The sequence below is a fragment of the Alligator sinensis genome, unplaced genomic scaffold (genome assembly GCF_000455745.1).
Source record: "Alligator sinensis unplaced genomic scaffold, ASM45574v1 scaffold658_1, whole genome shotgun sequence".
Taxonomy (NCBI): Eukaryota; Metazoa; Chordata; order Crocodylia; family Alligatoridae; genus Alligator; species Alligator sinensis.
In genome coordinates, this window is record NW_005842109.1 from 664,844 (window position 1) to 680,708 (window position 15,865).

Here is a 15,865-nt window from a genome sequence, read left to right on the forward strand (position 1 = left end):
CCATGGGGTTGCTGGGGCAGGGGGGCTGGCAGGGGGCCCCCCACGGTCTCCTCCCCCAGCCTCTCATCCCCCACCCCTAGTATTTACCAGCTCTGAGTCCAGCTGCAGCCACTGGGGACTGCCTGAATTATCAAAGCTCTCCAAACCTTTTCCGAAGATTTGGAGAGCTTTGAATGGATTCGGACCTTTTAATTGGTCCCCTGATTCTATTTGGATTTGGAGATTCGGCCACTGAATCAGGCCGAATCTCCTCTGAATCAAATAGCCACCCGAAGCTTTGCACAGCTCTAACAGCATGCTATAAAATCTGTAGCCTTAGAAAGGGCATTGAACACATTTTCTTTTTTTGAATCTGGCGTATTAAAAACTGGGGGAGGAGATGGAGTTGCTGTTTTGAGCACTTGGGAGGAAGAGAGAGATTACAGTAGCAGCGGGTATGTTGGGAGGAGGAGGCAGGAAAGGAGAAAGATGTCGGTGTGATGGAACATCCTATTTCATTCTTACTGCAGCAGTATTTGTCTTCTGAGCTCCTTCCTCAGTGGAATCGCCGTTTTGAGCACATGGGAGGAGAGGAGATGTGGTTGTGGCAAGAGGTCAAGTGGGGGGAGCTGGCAGAGAGAAATGGGGGTTCTGCGATTGTGTGGCAGCTTGGAGCAGAAAGCTTTTGAATAGGCACGGCCAGATTCTGATTCTGAACATATTTTTCCCCCCATCTCCTCCCTCTCTCTTCCCTGTGTGGTCTCTGTTTGAAGCACACACAAGAGAAGAGGAACTTAAAAAGGTTACTAGCTTACATCCATCCAACAGGTCCTGGTCTACCGTGCACATGAAAACACAATCAGAAAGTGCATAGTATGATGTGGAATATCATTTACTTAAAATAGAATAAATCTAGTGAGTTTAAAGGAATGTACTTACTGAATGAAGTTCCCTTCCCTGGACTGACAGGCTGGGTGACCACTTTTTTTTTTCCTATTTTTCTTTGCTTTTTGCTCAGACCTTTGCATAGTGAAGGAGGTTCTGACTTTCAGCCAGCTCTGTTATTGGCCTGTCAGTCTCAGCCTGCTTCCCCCATGATTGCCTTGGCGCTATCCACATGATACAGTTGAGGTTGCCTGGTGATGAAGTCCTGTTCAGCTTTTCATAATGAGGACAGGTAGTCTTAATGATATTAATCATATATAGTGTTAAGTATAAAGTAAGAAAATAATGAGCTTCTCAATTGTACCTGAAGTAGAGTTCCAGAACAGGCCAGACTCCATGCAGAGAAAATTCAGATCCTTAGCTTTTTTGCAATCTGATTTCAGATCCTGGCTTTAGATTTGATAGGAGGGTGCATCCCTTTAGTAATGGCCTTGCAAATACTGTTCAGTGCTTCCTGTCAGAGGCTCCTGAATCTTCTCTTTTCCACAGAAGGGGAGGAGATCTGGGGCTTCTGCACAGCTCCAAGTGGATGCTTGAAAGTATGGCACAGTATTATCATAGGACAGTTATGCTAGCTATAATTTGCTGATGCTAACTCCAGGAGCAAGCAACAGCAGACAGGATGAACTGGACTTCATGCCAACATTTGAACAAGGAGGGAACATCCAGTCAGGATGACCCCAGAATAGCAGAGGACACATGGGTAAACTTACCAGTCCTGTTAAGATGCAAAACAGGATGGTAGCTGGAAAACCACTAAAATAATATTCTACAGAATATAAAATCTTTCCTCAACATTTTTGGTAATTTGAAGTCTTATTTATATAAGTATGTTTTAAGTAGAAACCCTAGATGTTTTAATAAGCTTAATGTTGCAAGATGGAGCAGGTGAGAAGTATTTTTAGCTGGGGAATATCAGAGAAATGTAGTCTCCTAGCTTTCCCATCTGGTTCCCCCTCCACCTGTTAATAATGTAAAAAAGAATTTGGGCCCTGTGCTGAACTTAAAAATATAACAGACTTTTTTATTTTTAAAGCACCGAAATAATGCTTTTATACTTTGTCTTACCATTCTTACTGAAGGCGTGTATATTTAGCATCTGGAAAAAAGTGTATCTGTGTGTGATTTTTTTTTTTTTTTTTTAAATCCATCTTTTTCTCTCAAGCTCCTATTATTCTTATCAGTTTAGCAGCAGAGCAATTCTAGGTATCTAACATTGCAGTTACTTTCCAGAACATATTAGATAAGGGAGAATCTGCAGATGTAACTTATTGGACTTCCAAAACATTTATGAAAAAGTCCTTCGCAAGCAGCCGTTAGGGAAGCACGGTAGTCCTGTGGTGAGAAATACTAAACTGCTATAGATTAGAAACTCATTAAGAGTTGAAAAACAGAGTAGGAACCAAATTGTCAGGTTTCATCAAATCAACAAAGTAATGCTCAAAATCTGCATGGTTTTCACTCAGCATTTCAAATGATTTGGTAAAGAGGGTGACAAGATAGCAAAATTTGGAAATGATGCACAAAGAATAAGGACTTAAAAAACTAGATGAAGGAATAATGTACTTTGGAAGAAATAATTTGTATTGTAACCATACAGAGCAAGGACCTAGGGTAGTGCTTCCCAGCCTTTTCCTTAGCATGATCCCATTTAAACATTGGACATTTTTTGTGACCCCCAAAATAATGCAGATGAGATCAACGCCCCCTCCCACTGTGAGCAATATGCTTGGAGCAGAACCCGGGGGGGATGGGGAATGTGGGCTGCTCACTGCAGGCTTGGGGCTCCCAGCCCTGCTGCCCTCCCTTCCAGGGCCTCCATAGCCCAGTGGATGGGCTACCCAGCATGGGAGGGCAGAGTGGGGCAGGGAGGCTCAGTGATGCTGCCGGGAGTTCCACACAGGCTGTGCCACCATAGCAAGGTGCCCCCTGCCTGCCTGGTAGCAGTGACGACTCAGAGTTGTGACACCTGCTGGTTGGGTAGACGGTGCCTCACCACGGCCGTGCGGCTGGCATGGAGCTCCTGGCAGCAGCACTGAGCTTCCCTGCTCTGCTCTGCCCTTCCATGCTGGGTCCCATCCACTGAGCTGTGGAGGCCCTGGAGGGGAGGGCAGCAGGGAAGGGAGCCCCAAGCCCATAGCAGGCATCTGATTCACCCCCACACACAAATCTGGGGGGCATGTGCCCTCCTATGCCACCCTCCCCAGGAGTGTGCACAGAAGTTGGGAGCCAGCCCCCCTGCCGCCCTCTGAACAATCTGCCTATAACTCCATCCTGCTCCCCCACCCAGACCCCATATTCCTGCCCCAGCCTCGGGGCCCATGCACCAGCCCGACTGGGCAGCGCTCCAGCCCTGCTTTTTTTTCTCCTCCCTCCCTCACCATGGGGACCTCAATGTGCCTTCCCATCCCTGCATAGATTTAGCTGGAGGGAGCTGCCTGGCTGCCACATGCGTAAGTGTGTGCACACATGCAGGTGCTACCCCCTGCCTCTGATCGCTCTCCTCCTACTCCCCCCACTCCAAACCGCTGGAACTCTGCCAGCCTGCAGGGGGAACCTGCCATTTCCTGCTTTTTTTTTCTGTGATTTTCACTGTAATTGGTTGACCCTGTCAAGTGTCTTTGCGACCCCATTTTTTTTATTGTTGCAACCCCAAAGTTGGGAACTGCTAACCTAGGGTGTTGTGGACCAGCTCAATGCAATTTTGTGTTAAATGTGCACTGATGGTCACAAAAAGAAACAATGCAAGAAATCTGATTGCTTCTCTGCAGCATGAATAGAGCCAGACTCTTGTGCTGGGCTCTTCAACATGATTAGGTGAAACTACAAGCTGACTCTTGCCAGGTTGCCTCATGCCTAGTGACGACAGGCCCCAAAACCAACCCTGTGAGTAAATTTTGTTGTTAGGAGCATGAGATTGTCCTTTCTTCCTCTTTGTAACATCCACGTTCTAAAGCAACAGACTCATACTAGTCACTGGATTTTAACTTTCAGGAGAAGTAGCAAACTGGGCTGAAGTTAGCACACCACAAATACAAGTAACAATAAAGGGAAGTAGAACAATGCCTGTAATGTGTTATAATGTATATCTGTCATTCAGAGATTTTTTTAAAAATTTGTTTTGGTCCCAGTATGAAAATAATTCTCTAAGGACAAAGGGGAGCAAAAGATGGTGACACATCATCAGTGATGTGGCTGAAGTTTTATTTTTCTCCTCCATAATTTAGACCTATTGCTTTCTTGTAGCCTTTTTCTGATTAGATTTATAGGAATAATTATAGAACTTGCATAAACTCTGCTTGCAGGTGTTTCATAAATCAGTAGGGAATAATAAGCATAGATGTAGGCATTCTGCTAGAAAGTAATTGTATTTTTGTTCGTCCAAAGGTTACTTACAATTTTCCATAGCTAAATTATTTTTTTTTCCTGGACAAACTGTCATGCAACCAGACAGTTAAGCGAAGATACAGTATCCTGGAATTGTTATTGAGGCACATGATCAGAACATCTAGGGAAAGCATTTTTCCTGCCACCTAATAAATAACACACAATGTTCAAATTTGACAGGAAAACAACATTTTCTCAGAACTGGACTGTGGATAATTTGCTTTGGGGCTATTAAAAACAGTAAATTGAAAGGAGGGGAGGGAGATGAGAGGGATTCTTGTCTCTGTATTTCTGTATAATAAAAACTATTTAATGTTTGTTTGTAGCAAATACAAGAGGAATTGAATAAACAGTTATACGATAACATAATACGTTTTCTGAGACAATCTCACTCTGAATTCCAAGAGAAGAAGATAGAATGGGCTTGTCGGATGAAGTCCAGCGAAATTCCTACTGCAGCTCTTGTCTTGGGTAACCTTTTTTTGGCATTTTAAGATACTTTGTGTTACATCTGTCACATCCCTTGTGTCAGCTCTCTAAATTAATATAAAGGTCACATGAAATTGAGTCAGTGCGTTCCAGCTATTGGAGCAAGGAGCTCGAGCTTTGGATACATTCAACTCCCTCCTTGACTCTTGTTTGTTAACATGTTTTGGTTCTTCTTGTTTTTTCTATGTGTATCACACAATATGAGAATATCTCCATCACAGACGTTATCTTGGGGAAGAAGTATCAAACATATGACCTGTGGAGCCATTTTCTTTGGCCCATGGGGCTCCCAGAAGGGTTGGGGAAGGGGCTGGGGCCTGCTGCAAAATCCAGAGCTGTGGGACCATATTGGGAATGGTCTTTGGTGACAAGGGAGCAAGTGATGGCTGTGCTGACACGGTTCTGCTTGCCCTTCTGCATGTGGGTCCAGATCTAGGCCACAAGGAGCCCCATGGTCCAGATCCAGCCTGGGGTGTGGGCTGAGTTTTAGCACCCCCATCGTAGGCAGTCAGAGGCAGTGTTGAATAATAGGTTGGAAATCAGGATGTTTGAATTCTATTCCCAGTTCTTCCACCAACTTGCTCTGCAGTTTGTTTGAACTATCTAAATTATTACATTGTTTCTCTTTACCTAGCATACAGATGTCTTGTGTTTGTTCTGATGGCCCACTTTGACCTATCAAAGTATTACCTTCTGGTTTTTTTGACAAATAAGGAACTTAAGAAAAAAGAAAGTCGCCATGATTTAATCCATAAATATTACTGGGAGTTTCACCTTTTAACCTTAGTGGGGCCAACATTTCAACTTTAGTGGCTATAGTAATGTTTGACTGGCTGGCTCTCCTATAGTAGTGGGATTTTCTAACTAGCTTTGAAACTTGCTTGTCTAAAACAGTTACAAAATTGCTTAGATCTGTAATCATTAATCTGTTTAAGATACCTGATCCACTTCTTACTGAAGTATTTTCATGAGACTTGGTCTTGAAACTTTAATATTAGAGTCAAGCTGTCTTTTGTTACCTAAAATCAGGTCTGCATTATGGCTCTACCTGTTTTTTTTTTATTTGATTTAAGTGAAACAAATTTAAAATTATTTTTAAGATGTCTCCAGTGTAGTTGACCTCAAGCCTTCCAAATCCAGGGTCTTCCTTTTCAGTCACTTCCTTTAGCCACACTACCAAACTGTCTTGGGTTCCCTTCTTTAAAAAGTCAAATATGTGCCTTCCTGGAATTGGTCAATTCTTTGAATAATTGTGGCAGGGAACAGAGAGAGAATAAACACTACTTGTATCATAGGATTATTGAGGGTCTTAATATCTATGAAGAGTTTGGAGAGTCTTCTTGTGTTATTACCAGTTTCATTGTCTTCGTCCCTTCAAAATTCTACGTAACAAAAATAAAGTAGACCTTTACTCCTCTTTGCAATTGATTAGCCTCCTTGATACCTGGTTCACTGAAATTCAGAGTTGAAGTACTCCTATTTTGATGGCATGCAACTGAAAGTTTACCTACTTGGGGGATTTGCTGCGAAGTAAACAAAGTAAATTTACTGCATACTAAGTGTGTGCATAAGACCATTGGACTGGAAAAGGACTTTCAAGCCATCAAGTGTAGTCCTCTGCATTTACAGATCACCATTTTCTCCCAGGACAGACTGACTACGACCACGAATGCATTTTCCCCCCCGTCCATTTGGGGAGTTACTATTGAGTTGTTAGTGTGCTGAAAATTTACAAGCTTGATTTATTTCACGACAACTGCCCATGTAGACAACCCCTAAGATACATTCAAGTCTCAGGTGCCTGAGCTTTTCTTCCCTGTGGAGGGATTTTGATTGATTAAACATTTTCTGTTGCTTTTACTCAGTTAGCACTAATGGGAGCTTCTGAACACCCTTTATATCTTACCTTAAAAGCAATTTGTGTTTTTTTTCACTTGCTTGTCTATTTTTTAGCATTAGCTTGTTGCATAGTTTGCTGTTCAGGGATTGTGGTCACAAACAGGAATAATACAGTATTAATTTGTCTTCCTTCTAGGTGTAAATGTTACAGATCATGACTTGACATTTAAACGTCTTTCAGAGGTTCTTCAGGATAATGTTACTCCTTATGTAGTTTCATTGCAAGCCAAGGAATGTCCAGGTAGATACTGTCATTGTTTTGACAACATTCAAATGATGAATGCCCTTAACTACAAATTCTATATTTTTCTCAGTGTAAAAGTAATAGAAAGTAAGAATGCAAAAGACTTCAGACATCTAGTCCAATTCGTGACCCAGTGTAGTAGTACTGTCCATTCCAGGCATCTAGTCTAATCTGTGACCAATGTATTAGTCTCCTTTACATATTTTGAGCTGTGTCCAGCTTTGTTCAAAATAAGGATTCTACCACTCCTTATGCCAGCATTTGAGCTTTGTCAGCCTGTTCAATTTGGAATAAAGCTATTGCATACATAAAGATTTTGCAGTTGTATATTTAAACTAACCGTATCCTTTTTTAACACTGAAAGAAGCAGAGAAGTTTGAGATTTGTATGCTAAGATCTCCTTCAGTAGAGAACACTCATAAATACCAATCCCTGTCCTTTAGCCATCAACTCTGAGTCAGAATAATTTTACAGTGAGGGGAATTGCATCTGTTTAAAAGAATTGCTTTACCTATTTGCAGAAAAACACTAGCCATTTTTTCTCTAAATGGCAAGGACAGGCCTGGTGCATACATATTGATACTGTATGAAAAACTTACCAGCTGGCTCATTTATATGCCATTACGAATGAAGCAGATCAGTTAGTCTTTTTAAATGCTTTTAAATTATTTTATGGCAGGCAGGAGACATCTATAATACTTTCTGCCAAATACTTACTTTTTTTTTCTGAAACTCAAGGACTGAAATCACTCCTGGAAATGCTACCAAATCTCTTAATTAGGCTTCTGGCCTCTCTTCAGGTTGATCTAATATTGCAGTAACAGTTCATGGTTCAAGCCCAGGGGAGGGAAAGGATCAGCATATGGATTTTCATTCTTGATTCCTAGGCAAGATAGTAAGCTAACAACACAGTGTATATTGAACACTTATTTGATGAGGTTAGGAATTTGTCTTGGTAGTCTGAGAATACTGCTCTTCAGGGAGGTAGGGCATATTGGAGAAAGTTATAAACAAGAGAGAAAAACAGGATAAACTTCAATAAAATGTTGATTTTGTTGTGTGGCGAGGGGTTTACAATTTTTGGTAATTAAAATGTTTCTCAATGTGCATCTATGTGTATTGGAAAGGAATAAGACATCTGCTGAAGAAGCTGATGGGACAGCTAACGGACTGTTACGTAGAAGACCAGTCCGAAGAGGAGGAATATGTTACAGTTTCCAAAAAAAGGATCCGCTGTTCACTGGATGCTCTTACTGACTGGTATGAATGTGTAACAAAGGTAGGTTTTCATATCGCCAGTTTACAAAATGCCAGATTTATGGAGTCTTGTAGGAATTTAACTTCATACCCTAGGGTGTGGACATGTGATTTGTTTGTCAAGAACAGTGTTGCCTGAGTGCACCACCTCCCGCCCCACTCCATTATTACACTCAATCTGTTTGCAGAACCCCTGATGACCTATAGCAGAACCCCAGGATTCTGGGAAATGCATTTTGAAAACCGCTAAACCAGAGCAGTGATTTTTTTCAGCCAGGGTGTTCTGGGGTTCCATGCAATAGCACTGTTAGGTATGCAAATACCTACCCATGATTCTTATGGTAAACCCTGAGATTTCAAATAGGAATCCATGTTGTCAAAAAAATTTCTGACCTGTTATGGTCTTTCTGAGCTCTACAACAGAAGAACTTTCTTATTTTACTGTAGTTGAAAAATGGGTGAAAATTAAGTCCTGGCACTTTCTGAGGGGTGCCTTAAGTCTCAAAAGGTTGAGAACCACTGACTGAGAGTAATTTAACCTGGATTTTATCCTGCAGTAAATTTACTGTGTAGTAAGGAGCAGTTAGTTGTACAAACAACTCTTTCAAGTTTCTAGGCCAGTGGAGCACCTAGCCACTAGGTGGCAGTGGGGCCAGTTTGCATTGAGCAGAAAGCTACCCCAGGCTAAAAACAAATCTTGGGATTATCCTGAGTCTAATTATTTTTTCTCAAAACAATAATGGAGGCAGTCATTTACACACATTTTGAATGGCAATTGACTCAAATTAGCCCAGACGATTGTCTGAGAGAAGTATTGTGTTGGTATTTTACAGGTACTTAAAATGGGAAGATGGGCTTGTATGTCTGTAGGATCCCAGAATTAAAAGGCTTTGTCCTGGAAGAAATCCATTCTCTGTTTTGTCTAGCTTTGTCTACTACCATGTTAGCAGACACACGGCATGTATACCGGAGCAACTGTCCTGGGAGTAAATTTACTTCTGACTTCTACAGAAGTAACTTTGCATCAGAGAACAGTTTTTTCTGCAGAGTAAATGTGCATCATATATATGTCCATTTCACTTAATAAATGTGTAGTTTCTGCACCCATAGTTTTATATCTGACAGTCAAAATGCTTTCAAAACTAGCTTTTTGTCACATGCTAGATAATACCTTTTCCTGAGCTTTTCAGAATCTGAAAGTGGTTTGGTTTTTTTTAATGACCTCAGACTAGTGAATTATGATTGTGTGCCCTTTTTGGAAAGACACTTAAAATTTTTGTTTGTGTTTTAAGGATTATGAAAACTAACAAGCCTCCTGTTTATTTCTAAACATTTTGGAGGCTTAAAACTCAGTTATGACTTCCTAAAAATATTCTCCTCAAAAGCGAGCCCTGAAACACTTGTATTGAATATTATATACAAACAGCCAAATACCTGGGGATGTGGTTTAGTAATTTAATTGTGCCCATTAAACCATCTAAAGTGTGAACTGTGCACTACAGCCTTCAACTTCCTAAATGTTTCATATTTTCTTACAATCTAGGAACACAGATATTTTACAGAAGTGACTCACACTCCAAAGGTTTCCTCTTGTTCTCATGTGATAAGTTTTAAAAACAAAAGCTAGAAACATTCACTGTATTACATGACCTCAGTGAAACTTATGTGCTTTGCAAATGGAGGTGGATTTTAGCATATGCCTTTGCTGCTACAGGGCATTGCATAAGTGGGCAGATGTTGTCCATATTGTCTCACCTGTTGCCCAATGGAATCACAGTAGTTCTTTTGCTAGGAGGCTCTCTACGCTTAAAGAGGTTAAGGGCAAGATATGCCCTTACTGGTATATTGTTTTTACTTGTTCTCTGTTATCATGGCTGTTTTACTTCAGATACAGGAAGACTGCTGCAGCTGTGTACAGTAACAGAAGATGTATTGTGTTCCTGAAATAGTTACTTTTATCTATTTTGGGTATAACATAGGAGACCAGAAGCTTACCTTTATACCTTGCTACCTTCTGTTTTGTAATATATGCACAATGGCTTTAAAGAAAACAGGTTCTGAAACTCCAAGCAAAAAAAGAACTTCTCCCAGTCACTGGCAGTCTCCTCCAATTGTGGTTATCTTCAAAGACATGGAAAGTTTCACAACCAAAGTACTCCAAGACTTCATCGTTATTAGCAGGTAATTTGAACTGAGATTTTTGGACTGATGCCTTCCTGCTCCACCTATTTTCTGGTTGTTGCCATGAGGGAAATGCATAGCATAAGGGAGTTTAGCGGACTACGTTATTTTTGTGTGGGTTTTTCCAGTCCACACTGAGCTTTGTGGTGGTGCTTTGGACCTGGGCTGTGTAACCTAGCTGGGGAAATAAACACCATTTGTACTCTTGCCTACAACCCCCCTCTACATGCCAGGAAGGATGGACACATTCTCCCACAATTCACTTGGAAAGAATCCTAGTGTTCAGTTTTCCAAATAGTCATGAATGTGTAGTAAATAATTTGCCTTACCTTGATATGTAAAGCATATCTTTTTTCAGATAGTATCTTCAGATAAGTTTAGAGTCAGTACAATCACTGTACAAGTAAGAGAAAAGTTGTCTGCTTTTAAAATTAATTACTATACTGATGGACTGAAAGTTAGGCAATACTATCTGAATCTCTTAAGGTGCTAGGGATGTTCCGGAAATTAGACCAATTCACTTATACTCAAATATAAGCTGCGCCCTTGTTGAAATAATAAAGATGGAAAGAGGGCATTATGGATGCATATAAGACCAGAGACTTAAAAAAACAAGTTTTTTTAATAGAAAAATCCTACCTTTCTAGTTCATTAGACTTTTTTGAAGATAGTGAAAGAACAGAAGATAAATGACAAATATTTATTTGGTTTTATATAATAGTCTATAAAACTCCTTAGAAAAACATAGTTAAGGAAAAGAAGTAGCCACAGGATGAGAGCTGATGCTCTGTCATGGATCAGAAACTCACTAAGGTTAAAAACAAAAAAGGAGTAAATACTTATCATAGAGGGAGGTTGGTAGTGGGTGCCCCAGGGCTCTGTAAAGATATGTGGGTACGTTTTAATGTATTAATTATCTATAAGAAAATGTATACTGAGAGGTAACAAACATTTTGGATTCCATGAAGCTGGGAAAGACAGAAGGAATAATACTGTACTAAAAATGTCTTGGCTCTCTATAAAGGACAGGCACACCTTCCTTTGAATGCAGTATTCAGTTCTGATGATCACAGCTCAGAAGAGATTTATAGAGGGCAAAAATGGAAAAAACTTCCATACAAAGAGAAACAAAGTAGTTTAGGATTTTTTTAAAAGAACAAATTATTGGTGATACAGTATTTTCATGCAACATACAGTAATTAATGCTATATTGAAACAGCCACTCATGCACCAGTTTTCCCTGCCTCATAATGCATGAACAAATTGATACACAAATAAAAGCAGCAAAATATAGTTATTTAAATATGGCTTTTCAGCTAGATAAAATTAACAGAGAGAATCCTTCATGTACTCTGACTCTAAAGGCAGATATTTAAAAAGTTTCTTTCTGAAGTTATGTATCCTAAAAAATAGTTTGATTTTCCCCCCCCCCACCTTTGGCGGGGGGAGAATGTGGGGTGGGTGGTGTATATAACACCTGCTTCCTCCTCCCCCTCCCCCCCCACCCCGGCCCCGTCAAAATTCATTTTGTTCTAGTTATAGTGGTTTGTTTACATTGCTCCTGTCTCCTGTTCAATCCATTTAGCCTGCTGCTGTAACAGGGATGTGCTGTATTGCATTTGTTTATTTTATCGGAAAATAGTGGAGGAAAGAAGTATAACTATTACATTTTCTTTTTTTTCTTTCTCCTTTCCCCATGGTCTAGTCAGCACATACATGAATTACCTCTTGTTCTCATTTTTGGGATAGCCACATCTCCAATGATCATCCACAGGTTACTACCTCATTCTGTTTCTTCTCTGCTGTGTATAGAGCTCTTCCAGTGTCTTTCATGTAAGGAGCACCTGGGAACAGTAATTGATAAGGTAATTGGCTTTCTAGATAAATTAGTGGGAGTAAATATGCACAAGTACTGTGGACATGTGTAATAGCATCTTACACTTTGTTGGACTAGATGACCTCCTGAGGTCCTTTCCAACTTTAATTTTCTATGATTCTATGAATTTAGGCTAGCTTAAAACTTTTAAAGGAGAATCTGTTCCTGAAAGCCATACATTCTCTATATCAAGCCATTGCTTTAAAGCTGCTTATCAAGTCACTTACTAAGAATTTCCCCTTTACACAGTTCTGGAGGTAGTTCAGAAATTATTCCATACGTGCCTTAATCTCTTACTTGTTTTGGTGTGTGCATGCATGCACATGCATACACAGAGCTATGTAGTTGTTATTCTCTCTCCTTTATTAAAGCACTGCTTTGAAGTTTTTCACTTAGTTCCAAATAAGGATGGCATTTTAGCCTACATGTACAATGAAAATTATGCTGAATGGAAATTCTTCAGACTGATGAAAATGAGATTTGTGCAGTTATAATGTCCAACCATTCAAATATGTTGCTTGTGTGGTTTCAGTGCTAGTCCATATGCAGAATGTCTGTGGATCATCTTTTATGCTTTCAGAAAGTAATAATACCTCTGATGCTTATTGTAATATTTGCTATATCATAATTTGAAAAAAAGGGAGGGAATTAATATAAAATTTGCATGTAATTTAAATTGGATAACATTTAAAATGTCCTATAACAGTAAACTTTAAAATGTCCCTTTCAGTAAATAAAACTGTGCATGTCTGAGGCTCCCTCTACATGTTACAGGTATTGCACAGTTAATTGTGCAGTTACCTTGAGACTAGCCAGGTGCAAGGTACCTATCAAGCCATAAAATGCTCCAACTAGCTATAAAGTTAGATCTCAAAAATGTGTACTAACTGATAGCTGGTTGCTATCAAGCTTTAATTTGCACTGCCAGCTGGGACTGGGAGTCCTGTAACAGAGGATTCTCAACTCCAGCAGCAGCAGACTCTGGGTCCTGGCATCATCTTGGCAACTGCCAGCATCCAGAATCCCATAGTTGCGGACACTGTGAAGCCGCCGGGGCTGAGAGATCGTGGTTGTTGCAATCTCCTAGCCTTGGAGGTGCATGAAGCTGAGGGAGCTCCCAGTCGTGGGAGCCTGTTCCTTGCCAGTGCAGAGGGAGCCTGGGATCAGGCTCCCAATTGGATCTAATGCATGATCCCACAGTTGCGCCTCCTGTCATGCACATGTGGCACGGCAGGAGGCCTTTCCAGCACAGCACATGTAGAGGGAGCTTGAAATGAATGCTGCTTAGCAGAAGTTGGTTACATACATTAACTAGTTATCGTAGTGTAATTTTAGCGCATGCCAAGAGTTAAACCAAAGGCAGATATAACTGCTTTACTACTTATGTATTCAAGAAAGAACACTACTGGTATTGCTACTTGAAATTACACATAACCTTAAATGTAATCTATTCTGGCAAAGTTCAGCAAGAAAATTAATTGTTTCTCTTTGATTCCTCCAGCTACTTCTGACAACCAAGTTTCCTTTTAAATTAAGTGAGAAAGTACTTCAGGTCCTAATCAACATATTTTTGTACCATGATTTCTCTGTTCAGAATTTTATCAAAGGCTTTCAGGTAAGCAGGTGCAAGAAGTATTCAGTTGAGAGATGGTGAAAATGGAATAGGATTTCTCCACATTGAATGACTTGCAACCACATTATTAAAGCCTAACTTTGCTTCTCTTGAAGTTGATAGCAAAATTCCCTTTGAATATAGTGGAGTCAGATCAAGTCTCTGGGCAGTTTCCTACAAACCTTCCCATATTTTCAAATTCAAACAAGTCATGAAGAAGGGAACATTTTTAGAATACTTGTCATTCTATAGCAAAAGCCATAGAAAGAAAAAAGTTGGAAACAAACAAACAAAAAAAAGCGAGAACATGCTTTAAAGGGCAGAATCAGTTTTTTGGGGGGGGGGTTTTGTGGGGAGGGGAAATAAATATGCAGGCTGGCCTGAGCCTGGTAGCACTTCCCATCCTGCTGTTTGGATCCCACAACTCTGCTCTTAAGATGCTGTCATTTTCCTTGGTTTCTTAAAGCATCTTGCACATAGCCTCTCCCCATCATGGAAATGATGCCTTTCAGTCCAGCTATCTTATGCTTCCAGGATCAATAATGATGCCCCAGATTCCCTATGAACACTCGTTAGCAGAACTCCACAATCATGTGTGTGTGCAAGGTGTACAATTGTCCTCTTCAGGGACACATAATAATTGAAGCGAATAACCATACAGACTTTGTAAAGGTTTCAAAAGGCAATCATTCTGTAGCAGAAAAGATTTACACAACTAGACAAAATAATTATGTTTCCTTGCCTTCCAAAAAACGTGCAGTAAATAAGGCAGGCAAGGTTCTTTGGGTAGATGTGATATCTTTTATTAGAGCAACTGTGTAGTTGGAACAAAGATCTTAGCAAGCTTTGGGGCACAGCACCCTTGTTCGGGCATAGGGAGTCTCTGCTGTTCTGAGAATCCAAGGAATGAGAGAAGCTAAAAGTGTGGAGGGATGTCAGTGAGAATGTAAATAGGTGGAAATTAGGAAAAAAAGGGAGGCGGGGAAAGGGGGGAAGGGAAGAAAGCCAAAGGTGAGTAAGGGAAACTACAGTAGTAGTAATTCAAGGTAGAAAAGAGGCTGTCTGTGAAAAAGGAAATATTAGGAAAACCAAGGACAGAAAAGTAGCAGGGGGGCGGGAATGTAAGAGGTCAGGTCTGGCAGGTACCTGATGAATCAGATGTCAGGTAGGTTGTAATGTGTAAAGGTACCTGCTAGACCTGACCTCTTACACTTTTCTCCCCACCACCTCTTTCTCCTCTCCCCTCCCCTACTTCTCTGCTCTTTGTCTTCCTAATTTCCAGCTATTTCCTTTATCACAGACAGCCTCTTTTCTACCTTGAATTACTACTACTGTAGTCTCCCTTACTCACCTCTGGCTTTCTTCCCTCCCCCCATGCTTTTTCCCCCCCCTTGCTTCCCTGCTCTACCTTTTTGTTTTCCTAATTTCCACCTATTTACATTCTTCCTGACATCCTGTCACACTTTTTTAGCTTCTCTCATTCCTTGGAGTCTCAGAACAGCAGAGACTCCAGGTGCCTGAAGAAGGGTGACTGCTTCATAGATTTCATAGACATCAGGGCTGGAAGGGACCTTGGAAGATCAAGTCCAGCCCCCCGCCCAAAGGGCAGGAAGTCAGCTGGGGTCATAGGATCCCAGCAAGATAAGCATCCAGTTTCATCTTGAAGGTGTTCAATGAAGGCGCTTGAACCACCTCCGGTGGCAGGCTGTTCCAGACCTTGGGGGCTCGGACAGTAAAGAAGTTCTTCCTTATGTCCAGCCTGAAACGATCTTGAAGTAGTTTGTGACCATTCGACCTCGTCATCCCTTGGGGCGCTCTGGTGAACAAACGTTCCCCCAGATACTGGTGGTCACCCCTGATAAACTTGTAGCTGGCCATCAGATCACCCCTGAGCCTGCGCTTTTCCAGGCTAAAGAGCCCCAGGGCTCTCAGCCTGTCATCGTAGGGTCTGCTTCCCTGACCTCTGATCAGGCGCGTGGCTCTTCTCTGGACTCTC

The 15,865-nt window shown here is 41.0% G+C and overlaps 1 protein-coding gene across 7 annotated transcripts in view; it reads left to right on the forward strand.

Moving 5' to 3' along the window:
- Positions 1–15,865, forward strand: part of ORC3 (origin recognition complex subunit 3) — a 91,840-nt gene that overhangs the window by 28,424 nt on the left and 47,551 nt on the right. For 4 of the 7 annotated variants that reach the window (XM_025205265.1, XM_006024562.2, XM_006024563.2 and 1 more), the window contains 6 exons: positions 4,638–4,782; positions 6,836–6,940; positions 8,071–8,222; positions 10,248–10,381; positions 12,087–12,246; positions 13,759–13,872. In XM_025205265.1, the coding sequence (XP_025061050.1) occupies positions 4,638–4,782; positions 6,836–6,940; positions 8,071–8,222; positions 10,248–10,381; positions 12,087–12,246; positions 13,759–13,872 (810 nt within the window). Of the gene's footprint in view, positions 1–3,695; positions 3,811–4,637; positions 4,783–6,835; positions 6,941–8,070; positions 8,223–10,247; positions 10,382–12,086; positions 12,247–13,758; positions 13,873–15,865 lie in introns of all 7 variants that reach the window. The other 3 variants (XM_025205267.1, XM_025205268.1, XM_025205266.1) reach the window with 1 other exon arrangement.